The sequence below is a fragment of the Geotrypetes seraphini genome, chromosome 10 (genome assembly GCF_902459505.1).
Source record: "Geotrypetes seraphini chromosome 10, aGeoSer1.1, whole genome shotgun sequence".
Taxonomy (NCBI): Eukaryota; Metazoa; Chordata; class Amphibia; order Gymnophiona; family Dermophiidae; genus Geotrypetes; species Geotrypetes seraphini.
The window spans coordinates 3,351,733-3,375,881 of record NC_047093.1 but is presented as its reverse complement, the minus strand read 5'-3'; the positions used below and the strand labels follow the sequence as shown (position 1 = coordinate 3,375,881).

The 24,149-nt window shown below is 47.2% G+C and overlaps 2 protein-coding genes across 8 annotated transcripts in view; one reads left to right on the top strand and one right to left on the bottom strand.

Moving 5' to 3' along the window:
* AFMID (arylformamidase) overlaps positions 1-18,569 on the bottom strand; it is a 42,056-nt gene extending 23,487 nt beyond the window's left edge. For 3 of the 7 annotated variants that reach the window (XM_033962121.1, XM_033962125.1, XM_033962126.1), the window contains exons 1-4: positions 18,476-18,569; positions 7,308-7,471; positions 6,465-6,555; positions 4,130-4,234 (exon numbers count right to left, since the gene is read on the bottom strand). In XM_033962121.1, coding sequence (XP_033818012.1) covers positions 4,130-4,234; positions 6,465-6,555; positions 7,308-7,337 — 226 coding nt within the window. In that variant the 5' untranslated portion in view covers positions 7,338-7,471; positions 18,476-18,569. The other 4 variants (XM_033962123.1, XM_033962122.1, XM_033962124.1 and 1 more) reach the window with 4 other exon arrangements.
* A 77-nt stretch (positions 18,570-18,646) lies between these two features.
* Positions 18,647-24,149, top strand: part of TK1 (thymidine kinase 1) — a 57,771-nt gene continuing 52,268 nt past the window's right edge. Inside the window, exons 1-2 of the mRNA XM_033960058.1 lie at positions 18,647-18,783; positions 23,077-23,108. Coding sequence (XP_033815949.1) covers positions 18,718-18,783; positions 23,077-23,108 — 98 coding nt within the window. The 5' untranslated portion in view covers positions 18,647-18,717. The remainder of the gene's footprint in view (positions 18,784-23,076; positions 23,109-24,149) is intronic.

The following is a 24,149-nucleotide window of genomic DNA, read 5'->3' as shown; positions in this document are numbered from 1 at the left end:
TTTTATAATGGGGGTGCAGCTATTGTGCATCTTCTGTGAACAAGAACAGCTACAAGCAGGTCCAGACCGGCTGGAAAGGGTTCCCTTTTGTGCATCACAAGGAGGGCTGATTAAAATACTAATGGGCTCCTTGCAATGCATTTGCATAGGGTTCTCAGGGGCTGCTACAAAGATTGTTAGCAGCCACGGAGAAACCTTTGGCCATGACAGTAAGGCTCATTAAAGCAGTTTTACTGCCATGGAAAGCTTTTGTGCATCAGGGCTTTAGTGCATTGTTTGATTAACTTTCAAAGGTAACCCTTCTTCTTCAGATCAGAAATAAGCAAATGTTGACAAATACCAGTATATATAAGTAAAACATTAAAGCAGGGTTCAGTGCTTGGGCCTGTGCTCTTCAACTTATTTATAAATGACCTGGAAATTGGTACGACGAGCAAGGTGATTAAATTTGCAGACGATACAAAGTTATTCAGTGAAGACACAGAAGGATTGCGAAGACCCTGCAATGTCACATAAACACGCTCGAGAAATGGGCCGCAACATGGCAAATGAGGTTTAACGTGGATAAGTGCAAGGTGATGCATATCGGTAACAAAAATTTTATACACGAATACAGGATGTCCAGTGCAGTATTCGGAGAGACCCTCCAGGAAAGAGTCTTGGGAGTAACGGTAGACAAGTCAATGAAGCCGTCAGCGAAAAGGGCGAACAGAATGCTAGGAATGATTAAGAAGGGGATCACAAACAGATCAGAGAAGGTTATCATGCCGCTGTACTGGGCCATGGTATGCTCCCAGCTGAATACTGCATCAAGCACTGGTCACCGTACATGAAGAAGGACATAGTACTACTCAAAAGGATCCAGAGAAGAGCGACTAAAATGGTAAAAGGGCTGGAGGAGTTGCCGTACAGTGAGAGATTAGAGAAACTGGACCTCTTCTCCCTTGAAAAGAGGAGACTGATAGGGGACATGATCGAAACGTTTAAGATAATGAAGGGAATATACTTGGTAGATAAAAAAGGTTGTTTACCCTCTCCAAGGTAGAGAGAACGAGAAGACATTCTGTAAAGTTAAAAGGGGATAGATTCCGTACAAACGTAAGGAAGTTCTTCTTCACCCAGAGAGTGGTAGAAAACTGGAATGCTCTTTCGGAGTCTGTTATAGGGGAAAACACCCCCCAGGGATTCAAGACAAGGTTGGACAAGTTCCTGCTGAACCAGAACGTACGCAGGTAAGGCTAGTCTCACTTAGGGCACTGGTCTTTGACCGAAGGGCTGCTGCAGGAACGGACTACTGGACACGATGGACCACTGGTCTGACCCAGCAGTGGCAATTCTTATGTTGTTATAGTTTCACACGAGCAGAGGTGGGTAAGGTGAAAGACAAAGAGGGCTGGGTGGGTGAGAGAAAGAGATATGGGGAGGTGATAAGAAGGTGACAAAGCAGTAAAAATTCATAGTTTGTAATGCCATAGAAAACCAAGGTCTTTGTTGAGTCCTGTCCACTAAGCAGAGGGTTTCAACCAGTGTTCCCGCTAAGCTGCGTTGGCCTGCGCTCGCCCACAAAATATTACATCGCAGCGCAAAGTTTCTCTTCACAGCGCACACACGCGTCGGTAAGGTAAGGGGACGCATTGGGGGGATTGCACTTCCCCACAATTGCCATGCTTCGGTTCCTCTTCTTCCTTCCTTCCTCCCCCCCCCCCCCGCGGGACCCTGCGGCACCATCAACTCTTACTCCCTCTAATGTCGGCCCTGCAGCTCCAGACTTCCTCGCACCTTCTCCCCTCCCCCTTTGGATCGCTATTATTTTAAATGTTATAGCCGCGGAGCTGTATCCATCAGTGGAGATGTCTAACCTCGGCCTGCCCCGGAACTCTTACTGCAACAGTGACTTCCTGTTCCTGCCTAGACGGGCGGCTGCTGCAGTAAGAGTTCCGGGGCAGGCCGAGGTTAGACATCTCCACTGATGGATACAGCTCCGCGGCTATAACATTTAAAATAATAGCGATCCAAAGGGGGAGGGGAGAAGGTGCGAGGAAGTCTGGAGCTGCAGGGCCGACATTAGAGGGAGTAAGAGTTGATGGTGCCGCAGGGTCCCGCGGGGGGGGGGGGGAGGAAGGAAGGAAGAAGAGGAACCGAAGCATGGCAATTGTGGGGAAGTGCAGAGCTGCAGGGAAGAGTGTTGCGGTACCCAGCTGGAGGGAGAAGGAAGATGAGGGAGGGAATTAAAGGAGATGCCAGGGCTTGGAGCGTAGGAGGAAGGTATGCCAGTCTAAGGGAAAAGGAAGGGGGAGATGTGAGAGCATGGAGGGGGAGCGAAAGATGGAAGAAAAGGAAAGGAGAGAGATGCCAGAGAATCAGGGAAGGGGAGATACCAGACTATGAGGAGAGGTGTGGGAGAGGGAAGGCGAGGAGAGAGATGCCAGACCAATGGGGTGAAAGGAGAGATGGAAGGGGGAGGCATACAGTTTCTGGAAGGGGCATAGAAGGAGAGAAGATGCCATATAGGGGAAGAGAGACGGCAGACAGTGGATGGAAGGAAGAGAGTTACAAGAAGATGAGGAAAGGAGAAACCACAGAAGACAAAGGTAGAAAAAAATTTCTATTTATTTATTGCTTTAGGAGACATGTGTCACTGTTTCTGTGAAGCATTGTATGCAGAGTCCAGCTTCTTGCTGGTTCAATTTAACCTTTGTCTATGTATTTTTATTTTATCCCCCCTTTTACAAAACTGTGAAGCGTTTTTAGCACCAGCCTTGGTGGTAGCAGCTCTGATGCTCAGAATTTTATGAGCATCAGAGCTGTTACCTCCGTAGCTAAAATCCACACTACAGTTTTGTAAAAGAGGGAGGGGTTAGTTTGTGATTACATATTCCTTACTAGGCGAAGGTGTTTTCTGTGTTCTGTGTGTTCGAAAGACATGGTTTTCTGTTAGGATTGACGGTGTAGGATTGATCTGTGCTGGTCTGGCTTGTTTAGTTTTACAATGGGTGTATTGATGTACTGCTCACTGCAATATGTAAGATGCTGCCTTTTCCTAGGTACTCATGTGTGACGTGTGGTTTGTTACTAAAAATCATGTTTTTCTTACAGATGGGGGGGGGTGCCAAAAAATGATGGGCCCCGGATGTTACATATGCTAGGTACGCCACTGTATGTAAAGATACCAGAAAGCTGGCGTAGCAAAAACTTCTAAGTTTTGAGTATTTAACCCTCCCACAATCTCACGGGCACTCGTTTCAAGTTTATTGAGATTTTGATTTAAACGCAATATCAAATATTTTCAATGCGTATAACAAAAATAAATTTGGGGAAATAAATAAAACCATTTGAACCAGTGTTCCCGCTAAGCTGCGCTGGCGTGCGCTGGCGCACAAAATATTACATCGCAGCGCACACGTTTCTCGTCACAGCGCACGATCGGAAGAGGCGTACGGCAGATGGCAGGGCGGCGAGAGGAGAATCGGGCGAGTTGGCTCATAACTTGCTGGCGCCCGATATTTTTGGCTCACGGTGAAAAAAGTTTGCTCACAACACCCGCCCGCTTAGAGGGAACACTGGTCAACATATCATCAGCAATGATGCCTAGATCCATTTCCCTAATGTGGAATCCTGCATTACATAGCTATAGTTTGGGTTCCCCTTTCCCAAATGCTTAATGAATTGCTTCATAAAGCAAATTTCTTACTGATCTCATACAATAATAAGCTGTAAATATTAAACTGTTTAATCAGTTCAGCCAGCCTTGCTCACACCAGTCTTTTTCGATTTTTCCTGGAGGGAAAAGAAGGGAAATCTCACCCACTAACACTTTTCTTCCCCAGATGCAAAGTGAAGAAAAGACTCTTGCCAGGTTATGCCCAGAACCAAGAACACTCACAAAGGGTGCGTTATATCAAAATAAGGGGAAGGAATAAAATCCCTCTCATCCCTGGGTCTGGGAATGAAAGGACATATTAAATCCCAGTACTGTACTGTACAGCCTTTTATTATCTTTAGGCAGGGGAAGTACTGAAATTCCACCACTCTTCTCTTGATCCTAGGGTGGAAAAGTCTAGGGTTGGAATTGGACCCATCCCACTGTCCTTAGAGAGCAGGAAAGAGGAAGGGAATGAAATCGCTTTACCTCCAGAGGGATGGGAGGGTAGATAGATGTCTATCTTTTCTCCTTCTAAGGCTCCATAAGGAACATTTAACAAAGTCTCTGTCACAGACCGGCTCTTTTTTGTACCTACAGTAGAAATGGAAAGAGGGTAAGTACTCCAAGCGAGAGAGCAGCAGGAGCTGTCAATGTGGAAATTCACAATCGGTAACTCTGCCAAAAGTAATTATTGTAAAGTACCCATAAAATTTGGCTTAATACAATTTAGCACAGCTGTCACAGAAACTGAACCGATATATTATTAATAAAGCAAGTCTATGTCATATTAAACTCACAGGTTTATAAATCGTAGGCTCATCTTGCTGATTATGCTGACAGATTAAGGAGGAGTGGCTTAGTGGTTAGAGCAGCTGCCTCGGCAGCCTGAGGTTTTGAGCTCTGTTCCTACTGCAGCTCCTGGTGACTCTGGGCAAGTCACTCAACACTTCCAGGTACAAAATAAGTACAGTGGTGCCTCGCATAACGAACGCCTCGCACAACGAACGCTTCACACAACGAACTTCATGTCTTGATTCACACAACGAACTTCGTTTCACACAACGAACTTCACACAACGAACTTCGTTTCACACAACGAACTTCGTTTCACACAACGAACTTCGTTTCACTCAACGAAGTCACCCGAGCTGCCGATGTATTGCATCCTTCCGCGCAGGCACTGCAGGCAGTCGTTAGTCACTGCGCTTAACTGCCCTCTCTCACTGTATACAGTCGTCCTTTTAAGATAAACTCAATATTTTTTATATATCATGGCTTCTAAAAAAAGCAGGAAGGTGATTTCTGTTGAAATGAAACGGGAAATAATTAGAAGGAGTGAATGTGGGGTAAAACAGTGTGACCTCGTCAAAGAGTTTGGCCTCAGCAAGACCACCATTTTCACCATTTTGACAAATTTATCTTTTTTTATGTCATCTTAGCATATTTTATGCTGCAGAACGAATTATTTTTTTTAACATGTATTGTTATGGGAAAACGCGTTTCACATAACGAACTTTTCGCATAACAAACTTGCTCCTGGAACGAATTAAGTTCGTTGTGTGAGGCACCACTGTACTTGTCTAAACTATGAAAACTGCTTTGAAAGTGTAAAAACCACACAGAAAAAGCAGTATATCAAGTCCCTTACCCTTTACCCTGTAAGGTTTCATATTATATATGACATGGGTCCTAAAATCCAGTCCTTGAGGTCAACAGTCCAGCCTGGTTTTCAAAATTTTCACAATGAATATATATGAGAACTATTTGCATTCACTGTGGAAATCCTAAAAACCAGGCTGGGTAGTGGATCACAAGGACAACTGGTGTATGGCATATAAAGATTACCAGCCCCAATCCTCCTATCGGAGAGTTCTAAAGGTTTAGGACATAATAGGGAATGGCCTTTTTCCATATTTCCCAGCTATCTATCCTAAGAAGAGTGTATTTTGCTTATTTATTTTTAAAATTTATAAACCGCTTAGGTCTAAGTGGTGTACATATCAAATATACAAAATTGTAAAAACAAACAATATAGTAACAAAAAACCCCAATATTAAAATAACAAATAATGCAAAAATAGTAAAATGAGTCATCAATGAAACATTTTCAAGTGCTATAATGGATACAAATCATTCCTCCTTAACCTTAATCTTTCCTAAATCATTTAAGCCAATGTATTCAACTGCTGGAGCCTGTCCTGAGTTAATATCTTAAAATAACACATTTTCAGCCTGACTCTTTTGAAAAGCAAACTGAGCTTTTCGACTTCTATAACAAAGGTTGAGTTTTTATCAGACTTTTTGCTGCATGGCTACTCAGGCGTACCGAGTCCTGGCACCTCTTCCATTGCTTGATAAAAAATGACCCCTCAAGTTCTGCACGCTCAGTGCTGCCTTTCCATGGACTCTGTGCATGATTGCAGGGGGCCTGGCTACTTTGGGGTGGGTCCCTCAGTGATCACCCCACTCCCGAAGAATGGCTTGGTATTGAGTATGTCACCTTTTTTTTGGCTAGAAAACATGCACTGTATATACACTGAAGGATTCACTCTGCACCCCTCCCATCTCATATATGACACCAGCAAATAGTGAGGAAGCACCCCTCCCTACCCGACACCAGCATGAGACACCCCTCTCTGCCTTGCCCCCTGCTCAACAAGCACAGGCTGAGAGTGTCCCCCCCCCAACTCATGAGCACAAGCCAATAGCAGAATGGCAGAAGTAATAAACATTGTGTCCTTTCACCCCAGAGGTCTGACGTTTCGAACAGCTCCCTGCACTCATCCAATCACTCCCTTTGCCCAAGAGGGCAATAAACTTTACCTTCTGTGATCTCCCTGACATGGGCCTCAATGACGGCATCCTTGTCCATTCGAGGAGACCAGCGGCTCGGGGAATACTGATACTCCAACTCCTGCAAGTCAGAAAAACACAGGGAAAATACTTTCTGAATCTAGAAAAACTCGCCACAGAAAAAGGCTGTGAGCTAAATGCTTAAATAGCTAACTAAGGAAGGGAAAGAGACTGGGACTTGTATGCCACCTTTTTGTAGTTTCACAACCACACTCAAAGCAGTTTACATACAGGTACTTCAAGCATTTTTTTTCCCCCCTATCTGTCCCGGTGGGCTCACAATCTATCTAATGTACCCAGGGCAGTAGGAGATTAAGTGACTTGTCCAGGATCACAGGAAGCAGCATGGGGTATGAACCCACAACCTCAGGGTGCTGAGGCTGTAGCTCTAACCACTATGCCACACTACAAAAATCCACCCGCGGAACTTGGGTTAATCTCCACATCATGGACAAATTTTTTTGTGATCATTCTGACTGATGTGTTCAGTGAATGACTCAATCATTATAATTTTATAAGCTAGAACAGTCAACATATAATGTATTGATCAAAGCATTAAGACTCCTGAGGCAGGCCTTCAGCCCAAAACACATAGAATAAAGATATTGAGTACCACCTGGTCACCTTTTCTGTTTTCTTTGAGCTCTAACCACTATGCCACACTACAAAAATCCACCCTGCTTCCTGCTGGAGAGACTGCTGCAGCTCACAGATTCTCCAGCCTTTTCCAGATCCTGTGTGATAATAAGAATATTGCAGTTTAGGGAAGCTAAGATAGTATCACACTGTATATTCTAGCCCTTGGGCACTTACCTCCTTATGCAGCAACCTCCAGCTACTCATGATCCCAGCACTCAGCCTACGGGCTCTCTCTCTTGTTAGTAGCAATCACCTAACTGTACTCTCCAAACAGAAAGGAAAACGGACCCACTGACAGTTCCTCTGCACCAGCCCACATTGCCCAGACCTGCCATCTGCTGGAAACAGAAAAGCACAAACACCAAATCCTGTGAATGTCTGGGAGAAGGCCATGTGAATAAAGAAGAAACAGAATTTGAAAATACTCTTTGAAGAGCTGGAACAGCAGAAAGGAAAAGCAAGCAGCAAATTGATTTATACACCTGGGTAACACATTACCTTCTTTCTCTGTCACCGATCCTGTTTCATATGCACCTGATGCTTTAGTGGGGAGTGGGTAAAATGATGATCCATGGATCCAATGCGGATGGCCTTAAAAAGAAAGTGGCCATGGCATGGGGTCCGCAGGGATCCTTGTTTTAGCCTTTCCCACTTTCTAATCCCTGCATTACCTGCTGACGTGGATTTGCTGCTTTCTAATATATCCTCCTATTTTTCTGCTTTTGTTCATTATCTTACATTGTTATTTAGTTATAATATTTCGATGATGGCCATAATCACCAAATCTGCCCCAATCATGAGTCCAGCTTATATAGCAAAATATTTCTAGCAAATTCACAGAAATTGAACAGGTGGGCATGGTAAATGGCCATTACTCAGGCTTATTTTCAGCCTCAGGTCAGCTTTCTCGTATTCTTATTTCTCCTTTTCTTTTCTCTCTCATACAAATAGATTTTCAAGCTATATATAGCTCTCATACAAATACATTAGTACATTTTTATGAGAGAGAAAGGAAAAGTTTTGACAGCTGCTTTTTCTGTTAATTCAGACCTCACAGATTCTGGTTTTAACCCCCACAGACCCTACAGATTCTCATCTTACTCCCTCCTGCAGACACAGCTACTGATCTGTTGGATCTGTGGGGTCCACAGAAAGGGGGTAAGCGGGGTCTATGAGGTCTACGGGGGTTAAATCCAGAATTTGTGAGGTCCGCAGGACTTAACAGAAACCGCAGCTGTCAAAACTGTAGAGGCGGGCAATGCGTAGTCTCTGAAATCCAGCTTTCTAGGCTATGCGTTCAAATATACATAAAAGAAAAGCAAGCAGTAGATGTATGTTTATTCTGTAAAGTTTACACAAGAAAGATCTTACTAATTTATTCCTTTCCATACTGGAGTCTGTATCATTTTCAACGACTCCAGGTTATGATAATTATTGATAGCCGTTTACAAGGTTTAGGCATGCCTTTGCAGTTTGTATAGGATCAGATTCTGAGTCTTACTGTACCAACCAGTTCTTTTTTGGAAGAGGCAGGGGAGGTATCTCTTATCTTGTGTCAAAGGGAGGTGTCTACATTTTTGATAAGCACAATTTATTTACCAGTATAATCGACCCTTCATGAGGCAATTAAATGCTACATAAAATCGGTAACCAAACAGCAAAGAAAAAAGAAACCCCAATGGTTCACTGATGAGGTCTCTTACCTCATCAAAGAGAAGAAAAAAGCATTTCTCTCATACAAACGCACGGGGAAAAAAGAAGCAAACATTGAATACAGGACAAAGTCTGCAGCGGTCAAAACAGCAGTCAGGGAGGCCAAACTTCGAATGGAAGAAACTCTAGCGAAGAACATTAAGAAAGGGGACAAATCCTTCTTCAGGTACATTAGCGACAGGAAAAAGAACACAAACGGGATAGTACGCCTTAGAACACCAGAAGGGAACTATGTGGAAACAGATTCTGATAAGGCCAAACTACTGAATGATTACTTCTGTTCAGTCTTCACCTGCGAGGCATCAGGGCACGGGCCACGGCTGGAAGCAAAGCAAAGCATGGAAGACCCATTTCAGAATTTTGAGTTCACACCAACTGATGTTTACAGAGAACTGTCAAGACTCAAAGTGAACAAAGCCATGGGACCGGATAATTTGCACCCAAGAGTGCTCAGAGAGCTATGCGATGTTCTGGCGAAACCGTTAGCCATGCTCTTCAATCTCTCCCTAGGTACGGGGAGAGTCCCACTAGACTGGAAAACAGCCAACGTTGTTCCTCTGCACAAAAAGGGTTGCAGAGCAGAGGCTGCAAATTACAGGCCAGTGAGTCTCACATCAATAGTGTGTAAACTCATGGAAACTCTACTTAAAGGTAAATTAGACACGATATTGGATGAGGGAAATCTGAGGGATCCCTGTCAACATGGATTCACGAGGGGCAGGTCATGCCAATCCAATCTTAACAGCTTCTTTAACTGGGTGACAGGAAAGCTAGACTCGGGAGAGTCTCTAGACATAGTGTACTTGGATTTCAGTAAAGCTTTTGACAGTGTCCCGCACCATAGACTATTAAACAAGATGAAATCGATGGGGTTGGGTGAGAAACTAACTGCATGGGTCAATGATTGGCTGAGTGGAAGACTTCAGAGGGTGGTGGTGAACAGCACCCTCTCTGAGACATCAGAGGTGACTAGCGGAGTGCCGCAGGGATCAGTCCTGGGACCATCCCTTTTCAACATATTCATAGGGGACTTGACCCGGGGCTTCAGGGTAAAGTAGCGCTGTTCGCTGACGACGCCAAACTGTGTAATATAGTAAGTGAAAGCAATCTCAAGGATAGTATGACGCAAGATCTGATCACGTTGGAAAACTGGTCCTCGACATGGCAACTGGGCTTCAACGCTAAGAAGTGTAAGGTCATGCATCTTGGCAGTAGAAATCCATGCAGAACATACACCTTGAATGGAGTAGCACTAGCTAGGACTTCAGAAGAACGGGACTTGGGAGTTATCATCAGTGCAGACATGAAGGCTGCCAAACAAGTAGAGAAGGCCTCATCCAAGGCAAGGCAAATGATGGGATGTATCAAGAGAAGCTTCGTCAGCCGCAAACCTGAAGTCATAATGCCACTTTACAGATCCATGGTGAGATCTCATCTGGAATACTGTGTGCAATTCTGGAGGCCGTATTACTGTAAAGATGTGCTTCGAGCCGAGTCGGTCCAGCGGATGGCCACTAGAATGGTCTCCGGACTCAAGGGTCTCTCATATGAAGAAAGACTGGGTAAATTGTAGCTCTATACTCTAGAGGAGCGCAGGGAAAGGGGTGACATGATTGAGACATTTAAATACGTCACAGGTTGAGTCGAGGTGGAAAACGACATATTCGTTCCCAAGGGACCCTCGGTCACAAGGGGGCACCCGCTTAAACTCAGAGGAGGGAAATTTAGTGGTGACACCAGGAAGTACTTCTTCACGGAAAGGGTGGTGGATCATTGGAACAAACTTCCGGTGCAGGTGATCAAGGCCACCAGCATGCTCGACTTTAAGAATAGATGGGACATCCACGTGGGATCCCTACGAGGGTCGAGCAAAGGAACTAAGTCATCAGCACTCAGACTTAATGGGGTGGGTCAGTAGAGTGGGCAGACTTGATGGGCTGTAGCCCTTGTCTGCCGTCATCTTTCTATGTTTCTATGTTTACTTATTCAATTTTCTATACTATTCTCCCAAGGGAGCTCAGAATGGTTTACATGAATTTATTCAGGTACTTAAGCTCAAAAGACACCATCAACACCTTTTCTCACATTAGGCAGCATTATGGGGTAAAGATCTAGAACAATTGCTTACGCCTACTACTACTTATGGGGAATTCAGGAAACGCCTAAAAACTTATCTGTTCCTGAAGTATTTAGGTAGCTGACCTGTACAATTCTTACTCCAAAATAACTGTTAATCTATACCTGTTAATCACTAGCTCTTAACTCTGTTTATTCCACTCACGTTGTACCATCTTTTAATCTTTGTAAATCGCATAGAACTTCACGGTCCTGTGGTAAATAAACTGTTATTATTATTATTAAGCATTTTTCCCTGTCTGTCCCAGTAAGCTCACAATCTATCTAATGGGGTAATGGGGGGGGGATTAGGTAACTTGTCCTGGGTCACAAGGAGCAGCATGGGTTTGAACCCACAAACCCAGGGTGCTGAGGCTGCAGCTTTAACCACTGCGCCACATTCGGTAAAAGAAAACTTTTGGCAGCGTTGTTATAATTTTTATGGGGAAAGTCTGCAGTACTTAGAAACTGTCAATCTGAATAGTATTGCACAGTATACTTCCTTGTTTTGCACCAGCTGTATTAGCTTTTAATATGGTAACGGCGAAAGCTAGAAGGATGCTAAGGTGCATAAGAGGTATGGCCCGTAGGAAAAAGGAGGTATTGATGCCCCTTTATAAGACTGGAAAGGATCTGAGCGACTGGTCCTCGGCAGGCACTTATTTTTTGATCAGGCAGTCCAGTCGTTGTTCCTTAATTTTTTTTGTGAATCGCATCCTTCCTACTTTTGGATGCCCTTCTCTTCATTTGCATGCGTGGATTGGAATCGGATCGGCACAGAGGTTATTGAATCGGGTCGGAGGAAAATCGGGTCGCAAAGGGGTCGGTACACGATCGGTTTGCTTAGTGAATCTAGCCCTATGATCCTTGGTGGGCTTCCAAAGCTCATGTGAGCAAGGACTCTGTGGGCAGAAAGGTGGCCATTGGGTCTGGAATCTGAGTGCCAGGGTAAGTGCTGCATTGCAAAAGGGGATGAGGAACCAGTCCCAGAAAACAGGAATGTGTCTGGAGCCAGGGAGAGCACAAGGAAATGATCCAAGCCTGTGATTAATGGGAAGGAAGAAACTGAAGATGAGTTAAATCATCAAATAAAAGGCAGTTTCAGCTGTAAAGGAATGAGAAATGGGAATCAGCATCCTCCTCTCCGCCCTCCCCTGCCGAGCATGCGCACTGCTTCCCTTCCCTTGTACCTCTGTAGCGCTTCTGGCGCAAGCAGCAACCCCCAACCTTCTGTCGCGCCAGTGTCGGCTCTTCCTCTGACGTCACTTCCTGGGCCCATGCCTAGGAAGCAATGTCGGAGGAAATAGAAGTTGCTTACCTGTAACGGTAGTTCTCCTTGGACAGATGGATCTTACAGCCACACAAGTGGGTGACGTCCCCTTGACGGAGCCGACCCGGCAGTCTAAAAGCTGCAAAGCTCAAGAGCTTTGCACATGTGCCAGCCCTCCCCCTACAGGGTCCCACCCCGTACCTATATAAGCCCACCCCCAACCGGCAAAATCCAGTTAGGTATAAAGCTGGCGGCAACAATAGGGGAGGCTGGGCGGGATTGTGTGGCTGTAAGATCCATCTGTCCAAGGAGAACTACCGTTACAGGTAAGCAACTTCTATTTCTCCCTGGACAGGGATCTTCCAGCCACACAAGTGGGTGCCTCCCGAGCTGAAGGTAACAGAATATAATCATGCTATTATAATAATAATAAAGCTCTGTTACCTGAGATGGAGAGGAGGAGGGAGGTTGACGCCTCATATAGCCGCTTGCAGGACAGTAGAACCCAGTGATGCATCTGCGCCGGATTCCACATCAAGGCAGTAGTGTTTGGCAAAGGTATGAATCCTGGACCAGGTAGCCGCTCGACAGATCTCTTGGAGAGGAGCGAGGCGAAGGTTAGCCCAGGTGGTAGCCATAGCTCGGAGGTCATGAGCCGTGACACGCGGAGGGATCTCCAGAAGAGCAGGACTGGAGGTAGATGCGTAACAGCACGCAATGAGCTGTGTAATCCAAGAGGACAATGTCAGCTTCGTAACAGGTCTAGGAGAGGAAGATGGGCGTATGGAGAGGAACAACTGAGACGGGCGCTGAGGAGTCGCAGTTCATTCCAAATAGATGCGGAGAGCTCTGGCACAGTCCAGCGTGTGGAGTCGTTCGGCCTCCGGCGAAGGGTGAGGTGGTGGATGAAAAGTAGGCAGCACAATGGATTGGTTCGAATGGAATGCTGATACCACCTTGGGCAGGAATTTAGGATGAGTCCTTAACAGTACTTTATCATGAAGAAATTGTGTATAGGGACTATAAAATACCAAGGCATGTAGCTCTCCAATGCGGCTAGCCGAGGTAATAGCAACGAGGAATAGAGTCTTCCAGGTAAGAAATTTGAGTGGTGTAACTGAGAGAGGTTCAAATGGTGGAGCCATGAGAGCCTGCAGCACAAGATTGAGATCCCAGACCGGTGTAGGAGGTCGTAGGGGAGGATGAAGACGAAGAAGTCCTTTGAAGAAGCGCTTGACCACTGGATGGCGTACCAGAGAGATCGCGTCTACGGGATCATGGTACACTGAGATGGCCACCAGATGTAGGCGAATGGAGTTGTAGGATAGTCCGCAGACCTGCAGAGAGGTAAGGTATCGGAGGACCTGAGCCAAGGGGGAGGTGCTGGGGTGAACCCGACGGGTGGAGCACCAGCTCTGGAAACGTGACCACTTGGCGGCGTAGGAGCGTTGAGTCGCAGGAGCTCTAGAGGCAAGAGGGATGTGTAGGACCTCCGGAGGGAAGGCCGCATCCCCAGTCAGCGTGGGAGCAGTAGCCAGGCTGTCAATCTGAGAGACTTCAGATTGGGATGTAGCAGCTGCCCCTCGTGTTGCGTGAGAAGATCCGGGAACTGCGGGAGAATCCAAGGAGTCTGAGACGCCTGGTTGAGGAGGACGGGGAACCCAGCTGGTCGTGGCCAATACGGTGTGATGAGGATCAGGGAGGCCTTGTCTGCGATGGCCTTTTGAAGGACTTTTCCAATCAGAGGAATCGGAGGAAACGCATAGAGGAGATGCTGAGACCAGTGGAGGAGGAACACGTCTTCTGCCAGACAGGTTGTTTCTCCGTACCTGGAGCAAAATCTGGGACATGTGGCGTTCGTCTGGGATGCAAATAGATCGACGTGTGGAGTGCCCCATTTTGCAAAAATTTTTCGCGTAACTGTGTTCTGAAGTGACCATTCGTGAGGACAGAGTTGCCTGCTGAGTCTGTCTGCGAGCTGGTTGTCCGTGCCAGGAATGTAGACAGCTTGCAGGGTGGAGTGGAGCTGGAGAGCGAGGTTCCAAATGGAGACTGCTTCCCTGGACAGGTGAGCGGAGCCCATCCCCCCCTGTTTGTTCACATAGAACCGGGCCACTTGGTTGTCGGTGCGGATTCGTATGACCTGACTGTGTAAGTGGCGCTGGAACACCTGTAGAGCGAGATGAATGGCATGCAGTTCCAGGAAGTTAATGCTGTATCGAGTCAATGCAGGGGACCAGGTGCCCTGCGTGGACCAAGTGACGAGATGGGCGCCCCAGCCTTTCTTGGAGGCGTCTGTCGTGATTGTGACAGTAGGCTGCGGCGGATGAAACGGAATCCCGTGAGATTGGGGATCCACCTGAAACCACCATTGCAAGTCCTGAAGCACTTGGGACGTTAATTGTATTGGCGGGAAAAGAGGTTGAAGGAACTGGTTCCAATGGTTCTTGAGAAACCATTGGATTGGTCTCATATTTAGGCGCGCAAACTGCAGCACTTGTACTGTGGCCGCCATGTATCCTAGCAAGATGAGAACCGCCCTGGCTGTGACCCAGAGCCCAGAGTACCAGGGGGACATTAGCTGTTGGATGACGTGTGCTCGTAGCTCCGGAAGGAAAGCCAAAGCTTGCTGAGTCTGAAACATTGCCCCGAAGGATTGCTGAGATAGCGATGGGAGGAAATGAGACTTTGGAAATTGAGAAGAAAACCCCAACTGTAGAAGGAGGTTGATGGTTTCGCTCAACGCCTGGCTTGTGAGGCAGGGAGTCATAGCTGAAATGAGCCAGTCGTATAGGTATGGGAAAATAGATAGGCCCTGTTTGCGTAGATGTGCTACGACTGTGATGACACATTTGGAAAAGACCCTTGGTGATGACGATAGGCCAAAAGGGAGAACAGTGTATTGGTAGTGCCTGTTCTGAAACACACACCGGAGGTACTGTCTGTTATGGGAATATGGAGATATGCAGCCTGAAGGTCTATGGACGTGAGCCAAACATCTACTTGGATCAGAGGAGCGATGGCTGAGATCGAGAGCATGCGGGACTTCTCATTCAATATGAATTTGTTTAGGTTCCGCAGGTCTAGAATCGGGCTGACGTCTCCCGACTTCTTCGGTATGAGGAAGTACGGGAATAGAACCCCTGGCCCCACTGGTGTTCGGGGACCGGCTCTACTGCTCGAATGTCCAGCAACCGAGCCAACTCCTTTTGCCACGGACTCAGGTGAGAAGGTTGAACTGAGTGGTGTGCACCATGGAGGAGGAGTCAGGAATCGAAGGCGGTATCCATGTTGGATGATGCGCAAGACCCAGGTGTCCGTGGTTATATCTTGCCCGGCTTGAAGAAAAAGCTTCAACCGACCTCCCACCGGAACAGCTGGAAGAGGAGGGTTGTCAAAAAGGAGGGTTGGGGCTTCTGGCCCATAGGTTGAGATTGTATTGTTGCCGATAGGGCCGAAACTGCTTTTGCGTATGTGGAGTAAACTATCTAGCAGAAGAAACCGACTTCCTGGGATTGAACTGCCGTTGAGAGGGTAGTTGCTTCTTGAATGGCTGTTTTGAGTGATGCGCTGTATCCTCCTCCAGAGCATCCAGTTTGGTGCAATCCTCTTTAAGTCCTTCAATCAGATCCTTCACCTTGTCTCCAAACAAGTTGTCTCCGAGACAAGGAGCATTTGCCACCTTCGCATGAATATCCACCCCTATTTTAGAGCATTGTAACCATGCCAGTCTGCGGGTGGAAATACCTGTAGCCTGTTCCCCGCATGGCGGTATCAAAGGCATCGTCGGCTGCTCGGATACGGTTCTTGGAGCATTCTTCGAAGTTGGAGAGGACGGCAATAAAAACCTCCTGCGTGGGCACCGGGAAGGTCTCAACCAGGTTTCTCATACCCTCCATGGTAGAATAGAGGCATTGGGTGTAGAAAGACTGATGGATGGTAATTCGCCCAGACAGCATGGAGTATTGGTAAGCTCGTTAACCCCTGGGGTCCTTGATGCACAGCTCGCGGACCAGTTGAGTTGGTGCAAAGTATTTGTAGGATATGAATATCCGCAAGGCAGAACGGACCACCAGAGATTGGTGAGGGAGTTGAGATGCCCAACCCCGTCACTTCCTGGACTATGTAGTTAAGTTCCAAACTGTCGTGACCCGGGACGAGTAGGGCTTGTTCCAGATTGCTGTCTGAGAATCAGCTAGAGTAGCATGAAGGGGCAAGAAGACCACATCTTTAGGGAGAAGAAGATACTTAAGGACCTGAAGTCTCTGTTCCCGGGGGTCCGGCTGGGCCGTGTGGTCAATTGTAAAGAAGACGTCAGCTTGTGGGTAGGAGGTGTCTTCCGGGGGTGATGCCCAATCTCGCTCAGATGGAAAGACCACCTGAGCCCGAGAAGAGAGCAGGGGGTCCGTCAGCGGATCAGGCGAGGGAGAGCGCAAGGAGGAAGTATAGGAGGATTCCAGCTCCGGCGCAATAGAAGAGGTAGTCTTTTGCAAGAGCTGGATCTGCTGGAAAAGTTGGGGAGGAAGCACCTCCTGGGCTGGAGCCGTAGCAGCAGACAAGGCAGGAAGCCCGAGGAGGAGGAGGAACTGGAGGAAATCAGGCTAGGGTTTGATCTCATAACCCCTAAGAGCATAGGCAGCCGCATAACCAGGGAGCCACCTCACTTACCTGCGTATATTTCCTCTGCAGTTTGGGTGGTTGGCAGAAGCAGATAGCCCATGCCGGTCTGGGGAGGCAGAAGGCTATGCTGTAGGCTCTTTAGCTCGGTGCCGATGGCTGTCTGCAGTCGGTGCCGAGGGCGGGACCAAGAAGGAGCGATCCTGCTGGGATTGGTCAGTGGGATCAGCCACTGAGCCAATAGGCAGCGGGGGAGGAAGAGAGCCAATAGGAAGCGTCCCTGCGTGTGACGTCATCGGGCTCGACGTGACACACGCAGGAGACGTCGGTGCCTGAGCTGGTGTGCGACTCCCAGCTTCGGCACCGTCGGAGGCAGTCCCTGCGGCTCCGATGCCCCTTGCAAACAGGCGGAGGGGAGAGCGGAGGCCGCGGTAGGGTGTAAGGCAGTCCCTGTGGCTCCGATGCCCCTTGCAAACAGGCGGAGGGGAGAGCGGAGGCCGCGGTAGGGTGTAAGGCAGTCCCTGCGGCTCCGATGCCCCTTGCAAACAGGCGGAGGGGAGAGCGGAGGCCGCATTAGGGAGTTTTGCTTCCTTTGGATGAGGTGCTCGAAATTCGATCGAGCACCTGTGTAACTTCGCGCAGGGAGCGCAGGGAAACCTCCGGTGGAGGGGACCCAGGCAACGGACCCCCTGGAGGCGCGTGGAGCAGCTCCCGAATCCAGGTCTTCTTTAAAATTGTTGATTAGATCGAAATTAAGTTGGAATAGAAGTAAATAAAAGTTGAAGCGATAAGAGAACGGGTGGACCCGTTCAGACTACCGAGTCGGGTTGTATCGCGGAAACTTTAAAAACTGGATTTTGCCGGTTGGGGGTGGGCTTATATAGGTACGGGGTGGGACCCTGTAGGGGGAGGGCTGGCACATGTGCAAAGCTCTTGAGCTTTGCAGCTTTTAGACTGCCGGGTTGGCTCCGTCAAGGGGACGTCACCCACTTGTGTGGCTGGAAGATCCCTGTCCAGGGAGAAGAGTCGATGCTGGCGCGACAGCAGGTTGGGGGTTGCTGTTTGCACCAGGACCGTTACAGATGTATGGGGGAAGGGAAGTGGTGCGCAAGCAGCCGGAGGGTTGGGGAAGGATCGTGTGGAAGTGGGTGCCTCTCACCCTCACTACCCCACTGGGAATCAGTAATGGGATGGATTAACCAAACCTGCTTGGACCTGGCTGGGGAGCAGAAGGAAATAAAACGAGAAGCAGAACAGGTTAAAAAGATTTGGGGAGCAGAGCAAACCAAGAGCAATTAAATTCCCTGCCCCCAAATATGAAGCATGAGATTCTGCCTATGCAGGAGAAAAATTTAAAAGAACAGAGGGAGGAAAGAGGAGGAGATAAAATTAGGGGGGGGATGGAGTGTGAGCTGAGGGAAAAGAGGGAGTGGTTGGAGAAAAGTGTTATTAATGGCTTGAATGGAGGAAAGAAGAGCGAGCCCCTGCTCTTGACATCGCTACTATTCCCTACCAGGTGTATTTTGTCTTTCCTTTTCTGGAAGGGGGGAATTTGTTGCGCCAGTGCAAGAAAATGCCTCCAGGGCCGTCAGATACTCTAAGAAAACCAAAATTCCCGCCTGTTTACCTTGAAAGAGCAGCCGAGCCCCCTTAGTCCTTCCCGGGTTCCGGGAAAGGAGCCGCGCCTCGAGGCTTGTCTCTTTCTGATTGGTCGCTCGGCGTGGCTCGTCGCTGCCATTGGCCGTCGTGCGCAGATGAAGGGAAAAGGCGCGCGCGCGCGCGCGCGCGCGGAAGTCTTGGAAACCGCTGTTTCCCGCCTTGATTCGCTTCCGCGCTCGCGCTCTGCCGTTGCTCCTCACAGCTGGCGGGATGAACTGCGTTAACGTGCCCGAGGTGCTGCCCGGCTCCCCCAGCAAGATGCGGGGTCAGATCCAGGTGAGGGGAGAAAATGATTCGTTTTAAAATGTTTGTATGTGTAAAGTGCTTTTTCCCATTTGCTCTTGATAATTCATTGTAGTGCACTGTTATTATTTAAAAATCAATAAAGAATAAAAAAAAAAAAAAAGACAGGCTCTCTGATTAATTTGTGCTCCAAGAAATGCACTAGGGCTTTAATTTTTTCATATACAACAATCATCTCTCCTCCACCCCAATTCTTCCTCTTTCCATTTGCATCTCCTCTTCCCCCCCTCTATGTTTCAAGTTTATTAAGATTTTTATATACCGCCTATCAAGGTTATCTAAGCGGTTTTTACAATCAGGTACTCAAGCATTTTCCCTATCTGTCCCGGTGGGCTCACAATCTATCTAACGTACCTGGGGCTATGGAGGATTAAGTGACTTGCCCAGGGTCACAAGGAGCAGCGCGGGGTTTGAACCCACAACCCCAGGGTGCTGAGGCTGTAGATCCAACCACTGCGCCACACACAGCATCTTTCCTTGTCTCTCACCCATCCCCTTGTGTCTACTCTGTTACAAATCTTGGTATCATCTGCAAAAAGGCACACTTTTCCTTCTAACCCTTCAGCAATGTCACTCACAAACATATTGAACAGGATTGGCCCCAGCACCGAACCCTTTGGGACTCCACTAGTCACCTTTCCTTCCTTCGAGCGACTTCCATTAACCACCACCCTCTGGCGTCTGTCCGACAGCCAGTTTCTGACCCAGTTCACCACTTTGGGTCCTAAGCAATTAATTTGGGACCAAATTGATTTCCAAAATGCCATAATACAGGGACAAAAATAAAGTAGATGATCTAGAGTCCTTGCTTCCAGATTACAATGCCAGCATCTATTAGACTTAGAGCAATCCAAATCTAAATAAATATTAAATAAAGTTGGAAAAAGTGGTGATCCCTAGGAACACCACTTTCATTTACCCACCAAGTGGAATATTGTCCTGCACTAACAATCTGATATGACCTTTAAATAGAAAAGCTTTAAGATGGGATTTAAAGTTACTTAGGGTGTTTTCTTTCCTAAGGTAAATGGGAAGGGCATTCCATAAATTGGTGGCTGTAACAGAGAAGATTGTTTTTCGGGAGGTGTCATAGAATGTGACAAATCGAGGGGACTGATAGAAGATTTTGTTCGGCAGAAGATAGAGATCTAAAGGGGGAGTATGATATTAGCTGGAGTGTGTTCAGATCTAGTTTTAAATGTAAGCAAGAGAATCTTGTATGTTATCCTATGGACCCCTGTTGCTCTAGGCTCCTTCAGTCCCGTGCTAGCTCTGGTTCCCCTGCAGGAAGAGGGGGATCGTGCTCTGACTCCTGCTTGCAAGTGCTGAGCAGGTGTAGGCTGCAGCTACCTTGTCTGACCATAGGCCACCAGGCTGCACTGCCTCCACCCCCCCCCTTCGCAAACTGTGGACCTGGCGGATCTCCAGTGCACGGCCTTAAAAAGAAAGCAGCTGCAACGTGGGGTCTGCGGAGACTCAATTTAAGCTCAGCCCTGAGGCAAGCAATTAAGATCTGCAAGGTCTTACCCCTCTCTTCAAACCACTTGGCTGGCTGGCTCCCTGTCTACCTTCGGATACAGTTCAGATGCTTACCCGTGTGTTCATTCTGCAGCCCCTCAGTCTCTCCTCCCTTGACTCCGTTCCTCAGGAGAGTTGTATAATGGGTTTGGCTTAACAAGCTTTTAGGCTGTTTGTTTCATCTTCAGGAGTCCCCCTGTAGAGAGTTAAATGTAGCAAAAGATGAGAGTTGCAAATTGTAACTAGAAACTCTATTTTCTTTAGCACTCTCCAGACCAGTAGAGGTTAATCTTTATGAATGGGTATATATCCAATCATGACCAGCAGGTGGAGACTGAAAACAAAACTGTGGAATAGTATATAATATGTTCTCTTCTCTATTCTCATCTGTCTTCTTTCAGTCTCCAGCAGGTGTTGAGTGATCTGTACCCATCTCTCTTGGTAGAGCTGTTGGAATTTGTTTAGGGGGTTTCTAGTCCCTGTTTTTGGCCGGACAGAGCTTGGGTGGGCCCTGTTTGGGGGTTCGTCTGACCTCGGGGGTGTCAAACCCGGCGGGTCTCGAGCGGGGTCCCTCCCCCCACTTCCTCCACCTCCCCATATTTTTTTAGAGGAGCTTCAGCAATAAGCCTTGCCCCCTAAATCAAGCAAGGCATATTGCTTTGAGAGCCTATGGAGTCTGTTCTGAGAAAAAAATATCCTGAGGTAGTGCCTGTTTGCAGAGTTGCTTCCCTGTCAATTTACTGTATTTTACTGTATTTTTGCACTAATCGGCACTTTTCCTTCTAGCTAGGTCGCATATGGAGCAATTGTGCCCTTCTCCAGTGGGGAGTGTGACACAATTTGGTCCAGCCGCGAGGCACTCGTGGCCGGCCTGAACTCGGCGGTTTGGACCATTGTTGTCATGGAGCTCTGTCGGCAACGGTTGCAGGCATCCAAAGCTCCCCGGTCTTAGTGCCTCATGAGGCAGCTGAAGGCAGTGAGACAGCTTTTAACCCTGGCAATGAACCACTTGCAGATTTAGTTTGCACTTCCTTGTAGCTCTTATCTCCGTTGAGAAACAATGGGGAGGGCTTCTCTACACCTTAATAAGATGCTTCTGGCTAATCAAGCCCGGAACAGGATAATACCATATGTGCATAATACCATATGTGGTATCAAGTTCCCCCCTTCCCCCACTCCAAGGGAGAGGTGGCCAAATATTAAGTTCAACATACCCAACACCCTGAATCCGACCACATTATGGAGACCAAGACCACCACAAACTAGGCCGTACAGGACACAAGTAAAAAAATCACAGAGAAAGCCACCACTAGAAGCATCTATACCGCTACCCCAGAGGAGATTTCATAAACCCTTTTCCCTCACCCAAGAAGCCAAGACACACAGCAGCATTTTCACATCAAGTGGATGGAAACAGGAAATCCATTAGACTAGGATCGGAGAGAAACGCTCAGCAATCACCAAGTCGCGTAGCAAGCCAGCCTTCCAGGCTGCACAGCAATCTAGCCTACTGAGAGTAGAAAAGGTAGATCTGCGGCTGTCATCTTGCAGTGTCATGCGAGATGACAGCCGGGTGCTCACCTAAATTAACCGGGTGGAGCACCCAGCTAAAAAACGCTAGGGAAAACACTTCCCTCTACTGCCATATCCAACATTTCTCCCTCTCTCATCCCCAGACTAGGTGAAGCATCTTTCGTCCTTGTTCAACATTTCTCCTATCACCCCTCTCAAGCACCATGCCACATCTCTCCTTCCGTTCCCTTGTCCAACATTCCTCCCTCATTTTTCTTCCCCATGCATCTCTACCTCACTCCTCTCCCATCACCATGTCCAACAATTCTCTCCCTCCCTATGCCCAACAATTATTTCTTCCTTTCCCTATATGTAACATCTTTCCCTCTCACACTCATGCCCCAACATTTCTCCCTTTCTCTTCCCTCCCCCACCTCAGCATCTTTCCCTCCCTTCTGTGTCTCAAGTTCATGCTCCCCTCCCGCAGGTGTATACTATTCAAAGCAGGCCTCTTTTTTCCTGCCTTCTAGCCACACCTTCACAAAGCCACGGGCAGCAGTTCCTGCATGCTGCCTGCAGCTGACCCGGAAGCCTTCCCTCTGATGATGGCAATTTCAGAGGGAAGGCTTCTGGATCAGCTGCGGGCAGCATGCAGGAAACGCTGTCCGAGGCTTTCTGAAGAAGCAAGTGTGGCTGGAAGGCTTGGATGAGCAAGGTAATACACTCACGGGAGCCCTGCAAGAGGTGCCTCCATTTCTGGGGGGGGGGGGTGTTCCCCATATATTTGGGATTCTCATTGGCCCCATTCCCGTGCAGCTTTCTAGTTCTTGCTCCAGTTAGGACACTAGACTACTAGAGTGTCCAACATTGGCAAGGTGGGGGATCTGATGGGTAGCTCCAGGATAGGGGAAGGAGAGAGATTTTTGGTTTCAGTTTCTTCTAAAACTCAGCAACGATTCTGGTAGAAACTGAAGATGTGGAATTGGTCAGGCTTTAGACTGGCTTGAGAACCCCTGATCTAAACTTTGGTTGCCAATCAGAATTTGCATACAAAGTCTTTGTATGCAGTGGGTTAAACCCAGGTCTGGATCAAGCCAGCTGGCAAACCTAAATGGTTTTACTCTGCAAAAAGTCGATACTGACATATCCTATAGTTGGATCTTACAAGTTAAACTGATTCATGCTGTAAAGGAGCCTTGTGCTAATGCCTATCTTCTCTTCCTATTTATCCCATAGGTTATTTTTGGGCCCATGTTTTCTGGAAAAAGGTGAGATTACTTGTATTCATAATGAAAAAACGATTGTTTTTGTAATTCACTATAAATAACGCACCTTCTCCAACCAATCCCTCTCTTGCAGCTATCCTAGTTTACTTAAAATCGGAGATCTAAAATGATCCTAGAAGTTCCACATAAACAGAATAGTAGTACTATAGAGGATGAAAAATAGCAGCATTTGTGACACATGGCACAGGGAAGTGTCACTTGTATTCTGGTTTCTGAATAGGCCAGATTCTATAAATGGTGCCCTAATTGGAGACACCTAGCCAAGTTCCACGTAGAACTCAAAATTAATGAAAAGCTCATTTAGAAAAAATTAAACTCCGCCTAAAGATGCCTAAGTCAAAGTGCCTAACAGCGCCTAGCTCAAAAGTTGGTGTGGTTTCAATTAGGGATCTGTGCTAGGCACCAGTAAATTAGTCCAAGGAAAACCCTTGCCTAATATACCAATGCCTAGGCATGTTTCTGTAAATGGTGCCTAGTGGATGACTGACAATCGCACCAAGCAGCACTGTTTATAGAATCAACCCCATTATGTACAATAGCCTTAAAAGAAAAGGATTAGGTTAACCAGTTACTTGGGGAGGGAGGGGGAGTTCATCATCATTCTGTATGATATGCACTGTTACAAGGATTATGGTGACACTGAGAATATTTTATACTAAAGGAATGTGTCCCCATTTGGTGTTGCTTGGGTGAAAACTAATTTGGAACAATCTGGAGCCAAACGTTAAGAATTCAAATGTCATGATGGATCAGACCAGTCTTAGTATCCTTTTGCCAGCAGTGGCTAGTTGAACTCTGGAATATCTCGGATATAGTCCATTTTATTCAGAAGTGGAAGGTAGTAACACTAGCTAAATAAAAAGTTAGTGGACCTTCTCTCTAGAAACTTAGCAAGATTTTATTAGCAGCCTTCAACACATCCTCTGGCAGTCAATTCCGTAGCAAGTATGTGATTAGAATTCATTTTAAATCTGCTTTTAGTTTCTCTGAGTATTATGTCAAAAATGCAGCAGACTAAAATAT